The sequence below is a fragment of the Lachnellula hyalina genome (genome assembly GCF_007821495.1).
Source record: "Lachnellula hyalina strain CBS 185.66 chromosome Unknown contig00133, whole genome shotgun sequence".
Lineage (NCBI taxonomy): Eukaryota > Fungi > Ascomycota > Leotiomycetes > Helotiales > Lachnaceae > Lachnellula > Lachnellula hyalina.
In genome coordinates, this window is record NW_022157247.1 from 3,043 (window position 1) to 23,380 (window position 20,338).

The 20,338-nt window shown below is 46.2% G+C and overlaps 5 protein-coding genes across 5 annotated transcripts; 1 reads left to right on the top strand and 4 right to left on the bottom strand.

Moving 5' to 3' along the window:
* aclL_4 (Cytochrome P450 monooxygenase) lies at window positions 1-1,716 on the bottom strand (the record flags this gene model as incomplete). The annotated part of the gene is made up of 7 exons (XM_031152376.1): window positions 1-159; window positions 208-372; window positions 455-797; window positions 827-1,098; window positions 1,248-1,459; window positions 1,504-1,600; window positions 1,654-1,716. 7 exons carry the CDS (start codon window positions 1,714-1,716, stop codon window positions 1-3), a joined length of 1,311 nt encoding a protein of 436 aa, XP_031003166.1.
* Window positions 1,717-2,773: 1,057 nt separating this feature from the next.
* On the bottom strand, window positions 2,774-4,776 carry PHOT1B (Phototropin-1B; the record flags this gene model as incomplete). The annotated part of the gene is made up of 4 exons (XM_031152377.1): window positions 2,774-3,184; window positions 3,235-3,823; window positions 3,872-4,206; window positions 4,261-4,776. 4 exons carry the CDS (start codon window positions 4,774-4,776, stop codon window positions 2,774-2,776), a joined length of 1,851 nt encoding a protein of 616 aa, XP_031003169.1.
* Window positions 4,777-7,495: 2,719 nt separating this feature from the next.
* LHYA1_G007449 (uncharacterized protein) lies at window positions 7,496-8,178 on the bottom strand (the record flags this gene model as incomplete). The annotated part of the gene is made up of 2 exons (XM_031152378.1): window positions 7,496-7,754; window positions 7,835-8,178. 2 exons carry the CDS (start codon window positions 8,176-8,178, stop codon window positions 7,496-7,498), a joined length of 603 nt encoding a protein of 200 aa, XP_031003168.1.
* A 510-nt stretch (window positions 8,179-8,688) lies between these two features.
* EXO5 (Exonuclease V) lies at window positions 8,689-10,300 on the top strand (the record flags this gene model as incomplete). Its single annotated transcript, XM_031152379.1, has 2 exons — window positions 8,689-8,992; window positions 9,051-10,300. 2 exons carry the CDS (start codon window positions 8,689-8,691, stop codon window positions 10,298-10,300), a joined length of 1,554 nt encoding a protein of 517 aa, XP_031003162.1.
* A 134-nt stretch (window positions 10,301-10,434) lies between these two features.
* Window positions 10,435-11,508, bottom strand: LHYA1_G007451 (putative oxidoreductase; the record flags this gene model as incomplete). The annotated part of the gene is made up of 2 exons (XM_031152380.1): window positions 10,435-10,978; window positions 11,189-11,508. The coding sequence occupies 2 exons, from the start codon at window positions 11,506-11,508 to the stop codon at window positions 10,435-10,437; spliced, it is 864 nt and encodes a 287-aa protein (XP_031003163.1).
* Between the last annotated feature and the right edge of the window lie 8,830 nt (window positions 11,509-20,338).

A 20,338-nucleotide genomic window follows, 5' to 3' on the forward strand; every position in this document is an offset into this window, starting at 1 on the left:
TCAGTTCTTTCTTTCCTTCAGTGTGACCATCAAGTCCGGCTTGTCCCAAAATATGAAAACTTTCTGCTCGTTCCATCGCGCGCTCTCCTCGCATAAGCTAATGTCAAAGTGCCACAGTATCCGCGCCAGAATAGCCCTCATCTCCGCCATTGCAAGATGCTACTCCATGATAAGTGCCTATTCCCTAATCATAGAACCCCGACTTACCTGACCGATACAATTTCTGGGGCCAACAGAAAATGGCTGCAGCGCACTTCGTTTGTCTGACGCAAAATGTCGATCGTCAAGCCAGCGCTCGGGGGCGAACGTTTCCGGGTCCGTGAAGTTGGATGCCGAATGGTAGGTGGCAAAGTGGGACATGCCGACGGAGACCTGCCTCTTTGCTCAGTACTCTACATGGTCGCGGGAGCAGGACGGAAAGGAAAGGGAGGAACTTGATATGAATTAGACTTACGTTTTCGGGGATGTGATGTCCATTTATGACTGCACCTCCGGGTTGCGTTTTCCGTGGCAAGATACCAGGAACGGGGGGGTATAAACGCAAACCTTCTTGGAGGCAAGCATTGAGATACGAGAGCCTTGCGAGATTGACGAAATTCATATCTGCGGGGTCTGGGAAAGAAGTGCGGAGTTCGGTAGTAAGTTTTGACAGTGAGGACGGGGTTTTGAGGAGATAATACAGGGCGCCGCTTAGCAGGGTAGCGGTTGTTTCGCTGCCGGCTATGATCAATGTACCCGATGCCTTGATGATTTCTGCTCGGCTCATTCCCTTCTCGTCATTGTGGCGGAGGATATAGCTAATGGTACTTGTCAGCGATGCTTAAACAGAGAGATGGGCAAGTAGGACCACATGTAGTCTCGTCGGTTAGTTTGAGTGTCCAGGCGTCGGGATGCTTTCTCTTCAGTGTATCGCCGATGCTTTTCTTCTGCCGTTCTGAAGCGAGAGAACAGCGTCATAATAGCCAACATGGGTATATCCAATATCGGGTAGTCGTGTAAGATTTGCTGAAGCCCTATGAATTTGATAAACTGAAAAACGTTGGCGATCCAAAAGTTGTATTCTTCAGACTTTAAGACATCGAAAGGTTCTCCAAAAGCCTAAGTATCGACGTATTAGAGTCAGCAGGACCTATAGTATTAGAGATTGAGACCATGATCTATAGCACTTGACTACAAAAGTCTATTTAAAGAGCGAAGAGTTGCCAATCACCTGAGACGGGAAATACTGATTCAAAGAATGGACTTACCAAGTCGCCAATCAGGTCGAATGTAGTGAAATTAAACCAGTGAACCATATTTACTTTGCCGTTCTCAGATCCACTGACTTTCTCATGGAGCTTCTGAATTAACAGATCGAAGTAAGAATTCAGAATAGGCTCTTGCTCACGGAGAGCAGACTCTGAGAAGGCATGGCTCATCAGACGCCTGATTCTCGAGTGATCCACATCGTTGGCCGCTACTGGGAATGAGGAGAATATCAGATATAGGATCAGGGTTACACACAGAGGATCTCCGCAATTCCATCACTGCTTCCACTGTAAAAATCCGGATCCTTCGGGATCGGTTTCTTCCCGTGACGCTGGCCATAGATATCTAATGGCTTGAGTCAGTGAAACATCCGGCTTAACAATTCGAAATTGAGGAAGGTCACACCTTGCCATGCTTCAGCACTGGTAAATGATACAGTTCCCGGAGATACACGGACGATGTCTCCATAGCGATCATGCAATGCTTTCCAATTCGACACTTGGTTTCCCGTCAATGTTTCCCAGTTTCTTTCCAGGTGAAAAGCGCCCCTTGATTTCGGACCTGGGATCTTCGCGAGGGGGTGGAAGGTGATGTTGTATAGTGCAACGCCTAAAGAGTAAACGGTGTACTTTATCACTTAGCTACAGCTAGTAATCTCCACGTGGAAGCACAGGAAGCTCTTACTGAAATGCACAAAGCTACCACGATGGAAAATAACCCCACAGACTGCAGGGGAGGAGTGGAGGCGGAGAACATGGTTCTTGATATATACCAAATAGAGATAGAGCAGAGGTTTGATTTTGGAATGCAGTATATGAAGGTTACAGAGCGGGTCGATGGCATGTGGTTGCAGCCTAGCATTCTGCTAATCATACATCCTGATGCCACGTGACGCTAGCTTAGTGCCTTCGTGGGTCCTATTTTACGTGATGGCTAGGGCGAGCTAGCGGTTGCCTGTAACCAAATTAGACATAATGCAGCTTAAGGGCCCCATCACAATCTGAGGTGACATTTCATGACAGGAAAACTCCATACAAATCCAAACCCGAAGAAGTGTATGAAATAAAAACCTGAAATCTTCGTCCATTGAAACGAAGTTCAAAAAACGAAATGCTATGTTTCTCCCCGCTCCAATGGTGCAAATAGCTGCGATGAAGAATAGGGAATATCGCGATACAATAAAACCATCCAAAGTGACACCTACTAGATCGTCTTGGATTGCATTTCGAAATTCAACTTTTCGAATAAATTCAATTCTCGGGATCTTTTTGAAGGACTTCTGTAACTATCCCCATGTAGAGGAGCCGGGGAAACTGTCAGACCCATTCTCCAATTTCTTGACGCGGCAGTTAAATGCCATTGCAACATATTAGGGTTCACTGCTGAAACATGTCCCTTGGACTCAGCGTAATCTGTTTCAATTCTCTCTTATGATCCCCTATTACCCATCACCCATCTAAACTCCAAGGTATCATATATATCCCACAATCCCCACCTGAAAAAACCCCCAACTCCTCATGACAACCTAATCCTTAGGCGCAATGCTCAAAACGACAAATCTCACATACCCCTCCGCGTCCTTAAGTGGCGTCCAGTGCGTAACATACCTTTCCTCCATCCTCTTCAATTTCTTTTCCCTATCGCCCGAAAACCAATTCCCGCCTTTCACCTCGGCGAATCCTGTCAATAACCCCGTTTCGACGCTCACTGCGTTACCTTTCTGCAGCGCTTCTCTGACTGTACTTTTGAACTCCTTAGAAACACTTGACGAAGTCGAAGGAGAGGTATGTTCCGACAGAACCTTGAAAATATCTTTGTTGTAGATGGGTGCGATGCTGCCGTTGGGGAGGTTGAGGCACAGAATGTCGATTATTCCGGGTGTGTAGTGTTTTATGGAAAGTGTTTGAGTGGAGGCTTGGTATTCCATGCAAATGTACTAATTGACTCGTCAGCTCCTCTCCCGTTCGAAATAGTCAATAGAGTCACCTTTGAATAAGCAGTATAAAATGCCTCCACCTGCGTCGTAAAATTCATCTTGCCAAGCTTATTAACCAATTCCGGTTCCTGGCCTGCCTCATCCATAACCACCACTGTCTTCGCAGCAGAGCTCTTTGAGGGACTATACTTCCGCCAGCTTTTAAAGAATTTGCTCTTCACTTTGCTGGTATCGAGCGTTGAATTTCGGCTCCGTATGCTGGTCGGTCTATTCTTAGCGTCTATTTCATCTAGTTCGTCGTCATTTATGCTCAAAATGCGTAATACGTCGTTGCAAGAGTGTATAGTGGTCGAGCAGTTAATCTGACCGCCGAGGAAGAAGGCAACTTCGCCCCGCTCGTCGAGTAGGGGGGAAACGTAAAGGAGATTCCAAAATGGGTCGCCGTTCTTGCGGTAATTGAGCAGAAGCTCGACGGTTTCTTCGCAGGCATCAATGGCCGTTCGGAGGCGTCGAGGCGCGCTTTGATCAGTGAGCTCTCCTTGCAGGAAGCGGCAGTTGCGAGGAATAATGTCTTTGCGGTTATAACCTGTGACGGAGACAAACCCATCTGAGACATACAAAATAGGGTTATCTGCTATACTAACTTATGAGTTAGCTTCAGTAGTTGGAAGATTACGAACTAAGTACCTTGGATCTGTCAGACAGAAGCAATCCCCCAAACCTTGGAACCTCTCTCTATGATCTGCCAGTGCTGATGTGGCAGATGTTGTGACTTGATGTTTGACAAATCGAGGATATATCTCTTTCTCTAACCGTTTCTCGATATGCTCTCGCGGGCTTAAGAAAATGCTTTCCAAACTAGGAATTGTGAACTGTGAAGCGTGTCTAATGTCGGATTGTACTCGTTTTATTTGTGAATTGGACATGTTTATTTGTTGAGGTGCATCCGCCGAGGTATAAGTGGATTGGATGGAGCCAAGCAACTGCGATGCTTCATCAAGCAGGCGGTTGAATTGGTCGACCTGAAGGATGGGAGTTAGCAATCGGGCAGAGGCAATTCATATGTATGTATATACTTTCTGCAAAAACTCCATGTTCTCCCCACATGCTCGACTCTGACAAAATCTCAACAGTCGATGTGCTGTAGCTGGATTACGTAGAACAAGATGAAAGACCTCAGAACTAAAGAAGTCCGTCACATTATTTCCATTGATTCCGCCACTATTGGATGAAATGCGGTCTATTTTGTCATTTCCGCCGTTTGTATCCCTATCGTCAGTCTCCCTCACACTCTTCAGGCTATTTCTTTCTTTGGTGCCTCCATCTAACCTAACATTAGAAGCAGGTTCCCCACGCAAATCTTGTCCGTCCCTTGAACTTGGCCGCTTATTTGCAGGCATATTGTCTTTCCTCACGTTTATAGTAGGATGTGAGGCCAACGGAGAAGGTGGGGGTAAAGCTGCGGTCCTATTGAAGCTAATCGCAACATCGTTGCCACTTATGTTGACATGCTGAGGCATTGTTATCGACTGTGAGTTTTGAGTTACTTGATCAATTGATTCTGAGATTTTCGGATCTTGGAGAGGAGACATAATTATTGAGAAAGGAAAAGAAGTGACGACACCGAGGCGACAAACCAAAATGACAAGTAATGAGTCCCTGAATCCGGCGTTATTAGCAGCAGCGGGGTTGATTAGCTTCTAGATAATCGAACCTTTTTCCGGAAAAGGCTTAAAAGGGGGTGCGTTTGAGCGGCGCGTGGGACTAGTAAATTTAAGGTTTTGGCATGATTAGAAACTACGAAGTAATTAGAATGCATTCCCTTCTACGGAGAAAACCTATATCCAGACTCGCGGCAGCTCATCTGTCCATTACGGATGAATTCCCAGAAAATAACACTATTGAGAATTAGAATAACCTCGCTGGAAGCAAGATTTGATGAGTGGAAAGATAGAAAACGCGTAGATACCAACCTTGAAATACAACGGAATACTATACCCAGGATCTAGGATCAAGGTTCCATCAAATTTTTTTTTAAATCAACCACAAACCCCGGCCAAACTGCCACAAAAGATGCTAGCTCAAATCTAGGGGGCTTGCGCAATGAAATCTAAGCACTGGAAGAAGGCAGATAAAGAAACCGGCGCACAGAAACTCAGTGTCCCCAGTATGGTATTTATAATTTCAAGCATATAAAGTCAAGGTTGTTTCTTGTCGGAGACTTTGGATTTCGTATAATTGTCGACTTTCGTCTTAACAAATTTAATTATCCTTCGCACAAATACAAGAGGATCTAACAAATGATGTCACTGCGCCCAACCTCGTGGAGACTTGCAAGTTTATCTACTTCATACGGAGTAGTGGACTATCTTTACGGGGCTTGCAAGGGTGCTGCCGTGTTATCACAGTACGAACGAAGTTACCGGATCTTCGTATGCGCAGGTATAAGATCCAACACCCTGTGGGGTATCATTAAAGTCCAGGGGAGACTCCGGAGAGTGTTGCTTCGTATGTTTTCTGAGTGATGCAGCCGGGAATTCTTGATGCTATTTAGTTTAGCCTTACTATCCGTCAGCTGCGAATTTGCGATGGATTTATTTGCTATCTTTCCGACGTACCAGCATCATCCTGGATATATTCAACGCAGATTTGACGTCTGATCGCAAAATTGAAGCCCGACCAAAGCGTGCCTTGCCGTTGTTAGCTCAGCCGTTCCTATTAGTATTAGTATTAGTATTAGTATTAGGACCCTCCCAAATTAACCAAGCTGAAAACAAGACCCATCCTCAGCCCGTGCACGCGCATATCCTCTCCTACAGAAGCCTGCACCGGTCCCGAATTACTAGCCGAAGCGCTCGGTACAGCAAGCCAACAGTCTGTGTACCGCTCGCAATGACTTCCGGCACTGTCTGGCCACCAGGAATTACTACAGCTGACGGCACGTGAAAAGGTATGCTTACAATGTCGTACCAGCAGGGACGACTTGACTACCATTCAAAGCGACGTCCGTCTCGAATGGTTGAGGGGCATCGTTGATGAGCAACGAAGCAGGGTTATACCCAACTTAATAGCTGGTGTGAAGGACCCATTGGTTGTGTGAATGTTTTTCTTGTAGTTCGTCACTGTTCAATTGGTGTATGGTGTGACGAGGGAATGTTTAGCAAGCGGGCCATTGCACTTGCAATTCCTATATCTCGTACCGGATTTGTCACTTTGGAATAGATAGCAGGCTGCCGCAGAGCCTGAGCTAAACACTTGTGTGCAATCCTAGATATATGTAGGTAAGCAGTAGACGTGAAGCGGCTGTAGTCTTTAAGATCTTCCAGTAGCCGCTAGCGTATGTGCTTGAGTTCTGGTTGGTCGGCTTTACGACTTCGCACCGCCAGCTTCGCTTCTCCAACAATTTCCTCTTCATCCATCAACAATTCAACAACAACATCATAAGGAGTAAAGTTGCTCCTACAGATACGAAGATCAGATCTCGGATAGTCTGAGATTTTATCCTAGCTTCATAGCATTGTCAGCTTCCAGTCGGCCCGTGCTGTGAAACGCCTCGTCTGACCATATTATCGTTTCCTGCTGATTTCCCCCCTCGGGTATTAAGACTAGCAGTAGCATCAACTTTGTGATGCAAACCCAGCCCCATATACCCTTGGTCCCCCTCGTCGGGTATAAGGCTGCACCCTTCCGCTATCTGCTAGTAGCACAGTAAAGCTTAAGCGTCGAGGGGATGAAATTTGGACAAAGGGGTAAAACGTGGAGTTGCTTTCTTGATATTGTTATTACTTCTTTCTCGTACCTTTCTAAGGCTTTGGGCTAACCTTTACAATCACAATGCGCGCTGCTTTTAATCATTCCCGTTGACCGTCTTGCGTGTCTGACCTCGGAGCTCATCCCAAATACTACAAGGATGCCTTCATTTTCCAATGGAAAGAAATGTCGTTCTTTCTTTTCCCTGGTTCTCGTCGTTGTTCCTGTATGTCACATTAGAGATGCATCGAGATTCGAATCGTCAAGATGGCTCCAAGCAAGGGCTGTTCCGTCACCAATTGTCGTTCCGGCCTCCCAAGACTGGTATGACAAGAACTAGACATCTCATTACCGACTATGACAGGCAATCTGAGTTAGGGAATAATGAGGAGAAGAAGAGGGTAGAGTTGAAGGATACGCCGTGGTCTCCCCAGGAGGATAAATGGGAGGAAACGATGTTTTGAATTATACATTAACATTATCTAGTATATACTCTCAGTGTCGATCCTTACAGATATTTTCCGATGCTCATCATACCGTCTCTTCTTTCTCCTCGAATCATTATAGAAGTAGTGGCTGGACATGCATCTTCTGCACCTCCAAGCAAACCCATCCTAACAAAGCTCCCATGACCGCAAGACACATCCACCAAACCAACACATTCTCGCTTCCCAGTCTCAAAATAGAACTCCTTATCTTCTCCAACAACCCAATCCGCTTCCTCCTAAACGTACAAATCCTCGTCCCGAAAACCAAGCAACCTCTTCCGCCCTCTCCCGTGTCACACTCGCCATGCTCTCTCCGTCTCTTCATCAGTAGCCTTTTTCCACATCCATTAGTCCTCATCCTCAATTCTTCTTTCTCTCGTGGGTGAGATGACAGAAAGCCGAGAACACGTACCTAACACTCCCCCTACAAAACCGCATATCACTCCCCAGCTCGCACTTCCTATCATGCGGACAATCCAAATGCAACGTCCGCCGCTCAATCAACCATTCTATCTTGAGGTCTACGCCCGTGTAAACTAGATTGTAGAAATGCCGGTTTGTGTGTTTCAGGGAGAGGGCGTCCGGATACGTTAGGTGTGCGGAGATGAGGAGGTGTAGTTCGGGGGGGAGGGTGCTTAGGGTTGGTTGATTTATTGGTAGGTTGGGAGCTTGGGGGATTTGTATAAGTGTAGGTGTAGTTATCGAAGAAGATGGACTGGCGAGTGATTTAGATTTAGTACGTGTGAGAGCTGCCATTTTATGGTCATAGAAATGGTAAGGTACGATAAGATGTTAAAAGGAGGGCGCTACACGTGACTCGGTGAAGGGAGGAACCGAATATGCAGGTACAAGTGCGATGTGAGAAGCTGTTTTCATATATCGTTGCTGCTGCCTATGGGGAGGGATTAGGTAGCGATCTTTCGCGGGGTTAGCTAGCATTATGATGGGGCGTTTCAGGTATCAGCCATTGTCTACCTAGGCTGCCGTATATTACATGTTGGGTTGGATGGTGGTGAGTGGAGTGGGTACAGGTGATCTGTTCGTGTTATTTGAAACTAAAGCATGGATATAAATATCAACACTTGATTAGTTATTGGACCGCTAGATCAGGGATGAATCGTGTTTAGATGCGAGATATCGCGGTCGCGTGGAAGCGCGTTACTCGTAACCGATCGCGACTCCTAGTACACAGTAATCGTCATAGACAACCAAATATACCCTATTCTCAAAACCCCGACGGATGAACTGATCTATAATGTCGCCGGCATGGCTAGTCCTGCCATAAACCCCGATATCGAGACATCTGCCGCTATCTACGACGTCGAAAGCGACTATGGATCCGATTTCTCGCCTGAGCAAGAGCAGATAGTCGAGGCGCTGCTATCACAACAACAGGTCGCAGACGACAATCCCATCCTCAACGACATCGAAGATGAGCCGCGACAAGCTCTTCGTCTCCCTCGTATCGTCGGTAGGGAGGAGAGATCTCCTCTGTTCCAGGCGGCCCGGGCTGCAGAGGAGGTTGCGGAGCAGATCAGCAAGTCAATCAAGACGCGCGAGTACCCGGACTGTAAGATCTTCTATGCTTCAAGACATGCTTGATATCTGACTGACGCTGAAGCGTCTAGTGGGTAATCGAATTCTAGATATACACCCTGTTCTCGAGATATCACCAGATACTGTCCCGCCAGGCCCCCAGCTTCCTGATATGCGATCCCCTCTCGAACGATTCCGCACGCCACCGAAGAAAGCGCTTTCTGTCACAGACTTGGTGTCGCCGGCATGGTGCGAACTACAATATTTTTATACCTTGTCGAAATATGGGAGGAAAATACGAACAAAGGCAATGAAGCAAGGCAGTGTGGTGCATCAGAAGCTTGAAGACGAGGTACATACAACTATTAAGGTCGACATTCAGACGAAAGAGGATGCTTGGGGCCTTCGAATATGGAACGTTATCCAAGGATTAAGGACATTGCGAGATACAGGCTTGACACGAGAGCTTGAGGTATGGGGAACGATAGATGGATTAGTAGTTAGTGGCATCATTGACGAATTGTCCTACATTTGTCCAGATAGCGAGCTCGAGGAATCTCTACAAGAGGCCCCTAAAGACGAGCCCCCTTCTGACCAGCCGACTATCGCTGATTTCTTCAAAGCGGGAGGAAGCTCTTCCATTAATGAAGCAACAAGAAACAAAAAACGATCTCAGGCGAAGAAAGTCTACCTGTGCGACGTAAAAACTCGATCAGTCCGAAGTCTACCCTCAGGGGCCACTTTTCGTCCGACAAGAATGCAGCTCCAACTCTATCATCGTCTGCTCTCAGAGCTCGCAACAAACACTGTGGATTTCTCTGCATTCACAGATCGGTACAATCTCGACCCATTGAAGGTATTCTCCGACGAATTCATCGCCCAGGTAGGCAGTCTCAACGACGAAATCTTCGAAGATTCCTCTTCTGTGCCTGCTGGAAGTCAAGAGTCATTTCCAGCATCGAGCCAAGACTCAATGACTACACTGCTAGCACATAACAACCTTGCGACGCTATGGTCCCTCATGATTTCCGAATTCCATATCACTCTCCCAGACGGAACTGCTTCTCTTGGGCGAATCCTTAAGGCCGAGTACAGGTCAAGGGACACTGGCGAGATAGTAGGAAGTAAGAACTTTGCTATGGATGACCAGGAGTTGAGAGCTTATGTTCAAAGCGAGATGCAGTGGTGGAAAGGAGAGAGAGAAGCAAAAGGTGTGGTCATCGAGGAGGCGTATAAATGTCGCAGTTGCGATTTTGCGGAGAACTGCGAGTGGAGGCTCAAGAAAGTTGAGGAGGCGAAAGAGAAAGTCAGGATGACAAGGAAGAGAACTGCTGCGATTTGAGCCCGATATCTTATGGTGGGGTAAATGATTGGCATTATAGAGCATGGCATGGCGTTGGTGGTAAGGAATCACAAATGTAGAATTTTCGGGCGCGCATACACAACACTCATACTCAGTACATATTAACAATTCAACTACCAAGGATACCTCCTCCCATCCCACGTCCAAAACGTCGCCGCACCCTCCTCATCCTCCCTCCCCTCCTCCACACTACTCCATCCCCCCTCATCAACGCCCCCAAACCCCTTCTCCCCAATTACCCCCAAACACCCGCTTACACTCTCACGCACCCCAATCACGCCCTTAACCTCCCATCCCAAGTTGATATCCGCCACCATATCCGTACTCACCTCACCCGGATGTAACGCCAATACCACAGTTTTTCCCTTTGCGCTCCCACTCTTACCTCCACCTCCACTCTCATTCAAACTCTTCGACGCCACATACTTGCGATGCATTTCGAACGACAGGTGTCGGAGACCTTGGTTCAGAGCTGCTTTTGATGCAGCGTAGGCCCCGAAACCGTCTTCGTGCGATAGGAAGGCTTGCGCGGAGCCGGAGTCGGAGGATATGAAGATCAGGGTTTTTATGTGGAGCGGGAGGGAGAGCAGGGTGCTGGCTGTCTGGAGGGGGCCGATTGTGTTGGTTGTTAGGTGGTGTGTGAATGATGTGAAGGAGCTGAGGGCGGTGATTAGAGGGATGAATAAAAGACGTCGATTGGAAATAGGATCTTGATAGAGAGTAGAGGTTGTGATTAAGGGGTGGAGAAGAGAGGAGAGGTTAAGAAAGCGATGGGGTCAGTCACGTGAATCGGGAATACATACATAAAGAAAGGGGGAGGGGGCGGTAGCGATAAAGACTTGATAAAGAAAACGCATTATAACATACACATCAGAAATCCTATTCGGATACTGCAAAACGCCCGCATTAATCACCACATAATCAATAACCCCACCCTCCAAAACACCACCCTCCTCACCCAGCTTCCCCACCTCGAGCGCAAAATTCTTGATACTCGTCTCGTACCTAACCTCGCATCGCAAGACCGTTAGGTTCTTCTTCCCGTTTGGGGTCTCGAGAAGGGCGTCGAGGGATTCCGAGGCGCTGCGTTTCGTTGCGATGACGGTTTCGCCGCGCAAGAGCAGTTGGGTTGTGAATTCGAGGCCGATGCCACGGGAGGCGCCCACTACGAGCCAGGTTTGGGGCATGGCTGTGCAAGTTAAGTTATGTGACGGGAGGGTATGGAGGGTTTAGAGGGGTGAGGTGGAGTTTATTCGGCTGTATGGTGGTGGAGTTGAGGGGGGGGGAGAAGAAACCATGGGGGTTAAAAGTGGGGTGTCTGATTAGCGAATGAACCCCTATATTGGAGATTGTCACATGACATATAGCATCCAAGAAATATCTCGACTGTTAGCTTATCTGATCAAGAACCGTTATTGGTTGTTATATTGAACTTAGATACTCTTTTGTTGCAAGGTTTTATGGATGGCTTTCAAATACGATAAGATTTCTTGCGGTACAGTCCGGACTAACTGATATCAGTATAAAACTTGGGTCCTAGGGAGAGTTGGGTACAGTAAGTTGCGAATTAGACTGATTAGTGTAGAGGGTTTTATTATTATTTTCCTCCACAAAAAATCCCTCTATTTTGATCTTTTTCTTCAACAATTAATATCTCTCGAGAAATTCGGAAAGCCGCCTACTTTTTATCGACGTTTTCATGATCAGTGCTACGCCAGGTCATCCGACCTATCAAAATCCGCTTCGCATCTTGAAATTTGGACTTCTTATCTCAAACAATTTGAGGCTAGCAGTCGTTTAGTTCTTCCAAACTCTAATTGAAAACTTCATATAAAATCCGGGGTGAAAAATGGGTACCTCAATAGATATAACAATACCAGCCCCAGTCCTCTCAAATTGCTTCTTCACCATGAACCATTTATAGCTAGACCCATACCCATACCCACATCTCCACCGACCACATTCCCAAAGTTCCAGGAGCTGCCTCCAGAGCTATGTGTTCAAATATGGCTTGACGCATTTCCTCCTGGCCGGCATCTGAGTATAGATACTTATATGTACCACAAGTACCGCGAGTACGTTTACCCGTCATGGTTTCGGATTACAGACATAAATCACAACCATACTCTCTTCTACACGACTCCAAATCCTCCAGTAACGCCTTTCATCAATAGCGAAAGCCGCACAGAGACCCTGAAGCATTACAACATCATCTCCCCTTCGGAATTCCACACGAATACAGGCGACGTTAAGACCGAACCCCTCTGCATAAGTCTTTCCTGAGACAGTTTGTACTTTTCCCTAAAAGCCGTTTTAAAACACGTCTACGGCTTTAAGCAATGGCTACACTTCCTCGATGAGCGAATATCCGGCGGCTTGCAGCAGTTCCAGACTGTAAATGATTCCTATTGTGGTGAGGACCAAACGGGCTGTCACGTGAAGTGGGGTATGCGGCTAGCACTGCACCGTACCTTGTAAAATCGGACACATCGATGAACTTAGACCATCATCTATTCTAAAATACACTCTCTTATACAGATTATTTAACATATATATTTATACAATGATGAAACTATAAGTCAGATCCTAGCCTAGAGTCCGCGGTTGTGTTGTCCCTCCACACTATTAGCCACATGACCTCCGCATGACTCCCTTCTAAATATGCGAGAGTTAGCAGTTTCAAAACTATTTGCAGCTCAGAGAATGACTCTTCTGCTCTCGTTTGACCTATTCCTCGCGCTCTCAACATCAACATCAACTACACGTGTCTGAACAATAGGCGTCATACTAGCATCGGTCGTATTAACGAGGGGATGTCTTTTCTTCCACATAGACGGGCTGCGAAGCGCAAAAGAGTTGACCGAACGGGACCGTGTTCTCTGGGAAGCAGCGGATGCGACAAACGAAGCGAACGAGAATCCTTTAATGTGCTGATCATAGAAAGGCTTGAGCGGTGGAATACTCCCACAGAATATAATAACAAATTGCTCTGTTCCATTCCAAATAGGCAGTTTGTACATTGACCCTACAACACTTAGCAATATACGGAACGCTGATAGTAAAGGCGAACATACAGGAGAGGTCAGACTTCGCGGTAACTTCACTCAAGTAAAGTGTTTTGATGATCCCAGATATAGCGGCGCTAACCAAAGTGTTAGACTGTTGTATTGCATTTTTGATGGGTATTGAACTTACAGGAGACCCAACGACATGAGAATAGAAACTCCAATCCGGGTCTTATTTGGTAGTTTCAGCTGCCAAATAATAGTCGCTGGCATCAGTGCTAAAATGATGTCCACCATAATATTCCAAGCTAATTCCGTTAGTATAAGGTGAGGAGGAGCCCACGAAAGTCTGCTCACCAGAGTCGAGTATACCAAATTTCACCTTTATACCAGGGCTCCAACAGGTTCCATGGATTGTATAATCCCATGCCGCTGCGATTGGGTGACACTCAACCCAGAGGAAAATGGCTAATAGAGAGTTGAATAAAAATACTGTTACCATGAGTAAAAGAAGGACGCGTCTTCGCCAAACCATGTGAGGGCCGATGATGCGCAGAATAAGCCACGCTACAGGTAACTTGCTGGGAATGAATAATAAAATACTAAGGCTTTGGATTAGAAGGTTCCAAAATATGACATCCTTTTGAGTTGAGATCGGCAGGTAGGCCATGTGTCTGAAACCACCCCAGCTGGCATAATATGTCATTAAGCTTGTCCACGCTATCAACATAGCCTGTGCTAAACGTTAGTAAGTCTCCTTAGACAACTCTTTTCATATGTGATTTACCAAAGCCAAGAGCATCAGCCAGTCATCACCTGCCAAAGATTTGGCTGACCTACGCACATGGAAGCGCAGCGCAACAGTCAGGATAGCGAGGCCGGTCTCGGTCCACATAATTGCCTCGACTACGGGACCGCGATTGTCATCCGGATATGGCGGTGGTTCAAACGACGAAGTAGCCATTTCAAGATAGATTGAATAACATCGAAGTATAGAAGATAGGAAGATAGCGAGATAGTAAGATAGTCTAGCACGGGAAAGCGCACTCCTACAGGGTGTACAACACTGCCTATCCGTAGCTCACCAACTACGCCTTCTAAAGGCCCAAAAGCGGATGAAAAGGACAGGAGCCGAGTAGGAGAAGGCGATAGTGAAGGGAAAGGTGAAAGTGGAGGCGAAGATGAAGGTCAAAACTAGGAAGAGAGGTAAAGGAGGGGGAAAAAGAGACTGTTTTCTTTACTATTTTTGTTATATTTCTTCGATTTCTAGAAAGTCATTTACCAATGCCTTAAACAGGCTAGGCCGGGATTTGGAGGTGAACTTAAAAGTTTGAACTGTAAATCAGATAACCTCTACATAGTGCATAGCTACTAAGAAGAGTATGGATTCAGAAGAAAAAGAAAAGAAAAAAAAGATAGTAGGATAGTAAGACAGCAATATAGGACTTATTTCCTGTGAAGGCAAGAAGCCGAAGCCAATCTTACTTATAAATAGTTCATCTCCATGGCCAACCAATGAATAGTAATAGAGTAATGTCTCAAGTTTTGGAATGGCTATCGAGAAAACATTTCACGCCAATCAAAAGCGCCATGCATATAGTTATTTGACGAAATGTGCATGTTTGGGTAGCACAAGATTAACCCACCCCCTGCCTGTTCTCGCAACATTCTAATATTACCCTTGACTAATTTCCTCGTGAGCCCATGAGTTAGGGTCAGTTTAACGCCCAGAATTGTAGATCTTTCCCCTCTTTAGCCATAAACCCCTAGATGTATAACAACTGAGATTAGTGTGGGTGCTACAGCAGTATTAGTATACCACAGTTAGGCTTCTGCTGCTAGAAAATACCAAAATCTATTAGGCATCTTCCTTAACCTCACCTTCTGCGTTTAATAAGCTCTAATAGGCTTGGGGCCATCTTCATTTGCTTTTCTCCAGACGTATCCCCCCTTATCTTCACCCCTGGGTCTCCGTTCTCTCCACGCGATGTCTACTATTTAGTGTAAATTTCGAGTTTCTTTTTCAACGCCTTCTTTTATATTGCCGCTTCAAACTTTTATTGACCTTCTACCTTACCAGTATGTGGGTACAGAGTCTTGAAGTCATTTGCGAGGACTTCATACTATGCCGCAGATGGCCCAGCCCACAAGAATGCTGCCTTGCGGTACCTTGGTCCTTGGAATCCTCCAAACAAGCGTCCTTCCCTATAGAGACGGTGTGGGAAGGGCGAGGAGATTACACGTTACTACCAGGGCGTCTTTATCAGACCGTGCAGAAATAGGGATAGATAGGCGTTGTCATTTGGTGAGGGAATTATGTTTTCACATTATACGGTCATTGGGCTTATGATAACCTGAAGGATGAGGTTTCACCAGGCTCTATTCTTAGGCTCACTTTATAATTCCCCTGCCAGTCCCACTCCAAAATCGCCTTCATGTTATGCTTATCAATCAGGATTGGTTTGATATGCCTATAGAACTCATATCTAGAGAGCCCGCTTGTATAGTATAATAAGTATTCCTCGACCCGAAATACTACTATCGAGCTCTTTTCACCGTTCAAACTCATAGAATAGTTGGATCTGGATTTCCTAGTCTTACTACGATATTGACAAGTTATTGTTAATCTTGTGGCGGCCGGGTGCGCCATGTCATGCGACGTTGCTACATGAGGTGGTTATCAGATGGCTGAATATAGAGGCTTTTGGTGAATGAATGAGAAGAAGCATAGGGTGGATATGATTGAACTTTATATGTCTCTAGTTCTAAATACAGAGGGGGAGGGGATGCATATATATATAGCCATCCTTTGGGCTGTTCCTAATGCAGCATCGGTCTGCTACACATAATATCGAACTGACATTGGTACCATCCAATCAAGCGATCAAGGATCCATAGTGGTTACAGTGCCTCCGAAGAGAAAGAGGGCGCTCTGCTTTGGGCTTTTTTTGTTTAGTAATATCTTAAAACTCTTGTGGTATCTAAGCTGCTGGCTTGCCTTGCTGTGTTAGACGCCTCACCGTTGTCGATGCTGCTTTCTTTATCTATATTCGCATATGTTTTGCTTCATCCTCTATAGCAGCTACGTCTAAGCACCTATTCATAGAGTTGGACTTTTTATTTCTATGCCAAAGCCAAAGCCAACAGCAACACAAATAGCTCATCGCATGTTCAGACGTTCATTCTGCACTGATTGAGCTATAGAGAACAGCCTAGCAATGGTGCAACCAATTCCCTCACTCGCTCTTATGCCCCATTTTTTCATATCAATATCCGACCGTCTACTGAAAGCTACCCGAAGTCTCTACCACCAAGAACCTAAATAATCAAGATTTGAGCAACGATGATATTAAAGCTATTTGTTCGCCGTTGGAATGAAACATAGGCAAGAAACGCTGACGTATTCCCAGGCTACACGGTGGCAGCAGTTGATGCCCGTCTAGGAGTATGAGGAGGTGGAGATTCCATGGAGTTTGGTACTTTATACAAGCATCAGCTCTCGATAATATTCCTCGAACTTTTCGAAATTACCGTCGAGTGCCTGGAATTGTTTCAGTCCTTGATATGCAAATATCGCTGCCATTATCGTTGCGACGGTTCCCAAGATGTTGAAGAGGAATGAGAGAAGGGCCAGCAGATCGCTGAGTGACATGACAGATTCTGGGCTTCGATCAGCTTCTTTGGATACTCAACTCAGTCTTGGACGACTTACACTTGATGTGCTTATATATTCAAAAGCTTGTGTCTGAATGAAGGAGAATACCAGCTTTGAGTTTCGAGTGTTTTTCGGTCATTTTGTTCCTTTTGATAAAGCTCCGTAGATAACGAGAAATCTCGAGAACAAAGTACTATCTGACTTTGCGCCGCGGAACATATTTGGGGACAGTTCTCGTATCTAATGATCTACTGGGATGACGCTACTGGCGTCCCTCATTGGGTAGAAAAAATACTATATGCAAATGCCGTCAAAGCAAAGCATACTACGCCCACCTCGTGACGAGTCAATAGAATGCAATAAATCAAAATATTATAAGCTTCGTAGACTCCGAGGCTGTTCGTAAGGCCAGGATTCGGCATTGCATTGAGGGGCGTCATATGCGTGCGCTGACACGTTCGGCCATATAGTACTTTTTCTCTATTGGCCTCCAATGTTTCACCAGCGACGCACTACTCGAGTGCGGCTCGCTCATAGGTTATGACAGATTGTACTTTTTGGGCAGGGGTTGAAGTCCGTCATACAGGCACGGCTGAGCCGCACCCCACCAACAGGAGGGAAGGTCATAAGGCTCGGTGACCACCGTCTCAATTCCAACATTCGTCCTGTTTTCTTTATATCACAGCAGAGATGCAAGGCTTCATTTCGCAGCACCATCAAAGATGGTAGATGATGGTTGTGATGCTGTCTTCGAATCATCCTCTTCATCATTTCAGATGTCCCAACCCGCACCGTGGGCTCAGCCTTCTTCTTCAACATTTCCTGTAGTCAACAATCAACTCACCCCATTCATGAACAACGCAGCACAGGACTTGAACATAACTTCTTGGGATGCTGGGTACCCAAATAATGGCCAACAATTCCAAATGGCGATGCCGTCTTCGCCCTTTCAACAACAAGTACCCAATGCTTCCATGTCGCTACACACGCATTCAAACAGCATGAACGCGATTTCTCCTGACCAAGGTCGCCGTTTTTCCCTCAAAAGACTCAGAGAATCAACAGCAAGCCTGCCACACTATCCTCATGCTGAAGATGGGCCGCCGCCCGCCAAAAAGCGTGCTCCAAAGGCCCAGACTATGGATGCGAAGAAATGGGCGCCAGCTGAGAATCGGATACGACAGCTCTTCGTCGATGATGAGCTCCCGTACAATGAATTAAGGAATATTGTCAACCAAGAGTTTGGATTCTCAGCTACGTAAGTCATCCGAATCCTTGATTGTGATGAATGGTACTCACCTGCAAGCAGCGAGCGTCAGTACAAAACCAAAGTCTCTCAGATGAAACTCAAGAGAAATGTCGAAGAATGTAAACGACTCTCGATTATGCGACATATTCAATATCGAAAGGAGGTGCTTGGAAAAGCCACGAACCATGTACGAGTTTATGGCCACCTAAAGACCGACGACATACAAAGATGGATGAAACAGTATCCTACCACAAGTTGGCAGCCTCATGGACCTCCTCTTTCACGTAAGTCCGGTACCTAGACTTCAGGGACTGAATACTTATGGCTGTTGTAGCCCTTCAAAGTCAGATGAGTCTGCGAACTGAGTTTCGAATCGCATCACCACGCCCCTCAGTACTTTCGGTGATCAACCCAGGTACTATCCGCACCCTTTCATCAACTACTCCCAGCCCAAAAGATACCCCGGTAGATCGGCTTCTGGAACATGCGCATGGAGGGAACGTGGTGATCAACTCCGAGCAATGTGGGCACTTGCTTAACGATTTTCAGCAAATCCTGAGTGTTGGCAACGATGTGCCCAAATGTCCAAAGCATGATATATGGAGTCCAGACCTGGAACATGACCTGTTTCAGGTCCGAAACCAGATCAATCTCACTCGCGAGCTTAGCTTGGAGAATGATACCCAAGGTATGCCCAATGTCACACGTTATTGAAAATGACTACTCAAACATCTGCGTAGGGTTGGTTCGTCATTCGGGGCATGCATATGTTAAGGGTTCTCAACCTACTAATCATCGTTATGGAAGCTGGAGAACGCCATATGGGACAGTCGTCGCCCGGTTCTGGCGAAGTCAGCCCTATCCAGAGAACGACTCCACTGATATACGTTCTGACATAGAAACATTAATTGGTGCACAGATTGCCATAAACTTAAAAGGAAGCTCCCATACTTATCGAATTATTCTGGATCTGGATTCGTGTCTCAATCCTTCAGCAAGGATCACTTATCAAGCCACGAGGCCAAATGATTCTGAGATATTCTCTATCGTGCTACACGGCAAGCTGGAGGATCTCCTCAAATTCTTGGAAGAAAGAAATGTCGAGTGCAACTTCAGGAATAGGCCCGAGTGCTATAAGGCATTGCTAGAAGCTTGGGCAGACTTTGAAGAAGAAGAGAAACACGAAGAGTTAATATCCGGCTTGTGGTGGACTCTGGTCTGTGAGGATTCAGTAGGCAAAAGGCAATCTAAACATCTGTTTTGTCTTGCTAATAGTTTATAGACGACTCTAAAGCATGTCATTAACCATGGAAAACCTTTCATACATCCTTCTATACTCGTCCGTGAAGACAGCTCTGGCGGAGAGTTGGTGTCGCCATTGATTATTTTGGCATCAATGTCTGGTTATGACACATCTAATGCGACGGAGGTCCTTGAAAAAGCAATATTGCTTCTCCGTTGGGGCGTGGACATTTCGTGCCGTGATTGCCTAGGCAATACAGTACTACATCGAATTCTTCACCGTCGACGCTATAGGCATGGAGGACGGCATGGTATTCGCCCATACAAAGAACCAGGAGAGCTATTGAAGGTGTTTATCGCAGCAGGTGTTGATGTTTACGCTTTGGACGGCTCCGGTCGCTCCGCTTCCCGCAACGCCAAGAACTTCGGCCGAGAAGAAGAATGGTCCGAAGCACTCGAGTCCTGCGGGTTCAATTCGAAAGAGGTTGTGAGACAAACCATGCCACGACACTTAGAATATACTAGAGCTCGCCAAGTTTCGAAGCTCACATTCGCAGAGTACTACCAAACTTGGGATGAAGAAAAATGGGAAAAAAAGATGGGCACTGGCAGATTCTGGTGTGAGGAGAACGAAACACAGAGCGAAGAAGAACGAGAGGAAGGGGGCGTGGGAGAAGACCGCACCTATAGTGAATACGATTTTGAGGAAGAAGATGAGACTGACAGCGAGTACGAATATCTGGAGTACCTTAGACAGAGGGGAGAATACACTAGTGATGAAGTGAGCGAGGTAGATGTCTGTTGCTGCGACCAAGTATTGTCGGCAGTCGCCAATCCAACTGCGGACGGCGGAGACAAGTATGACC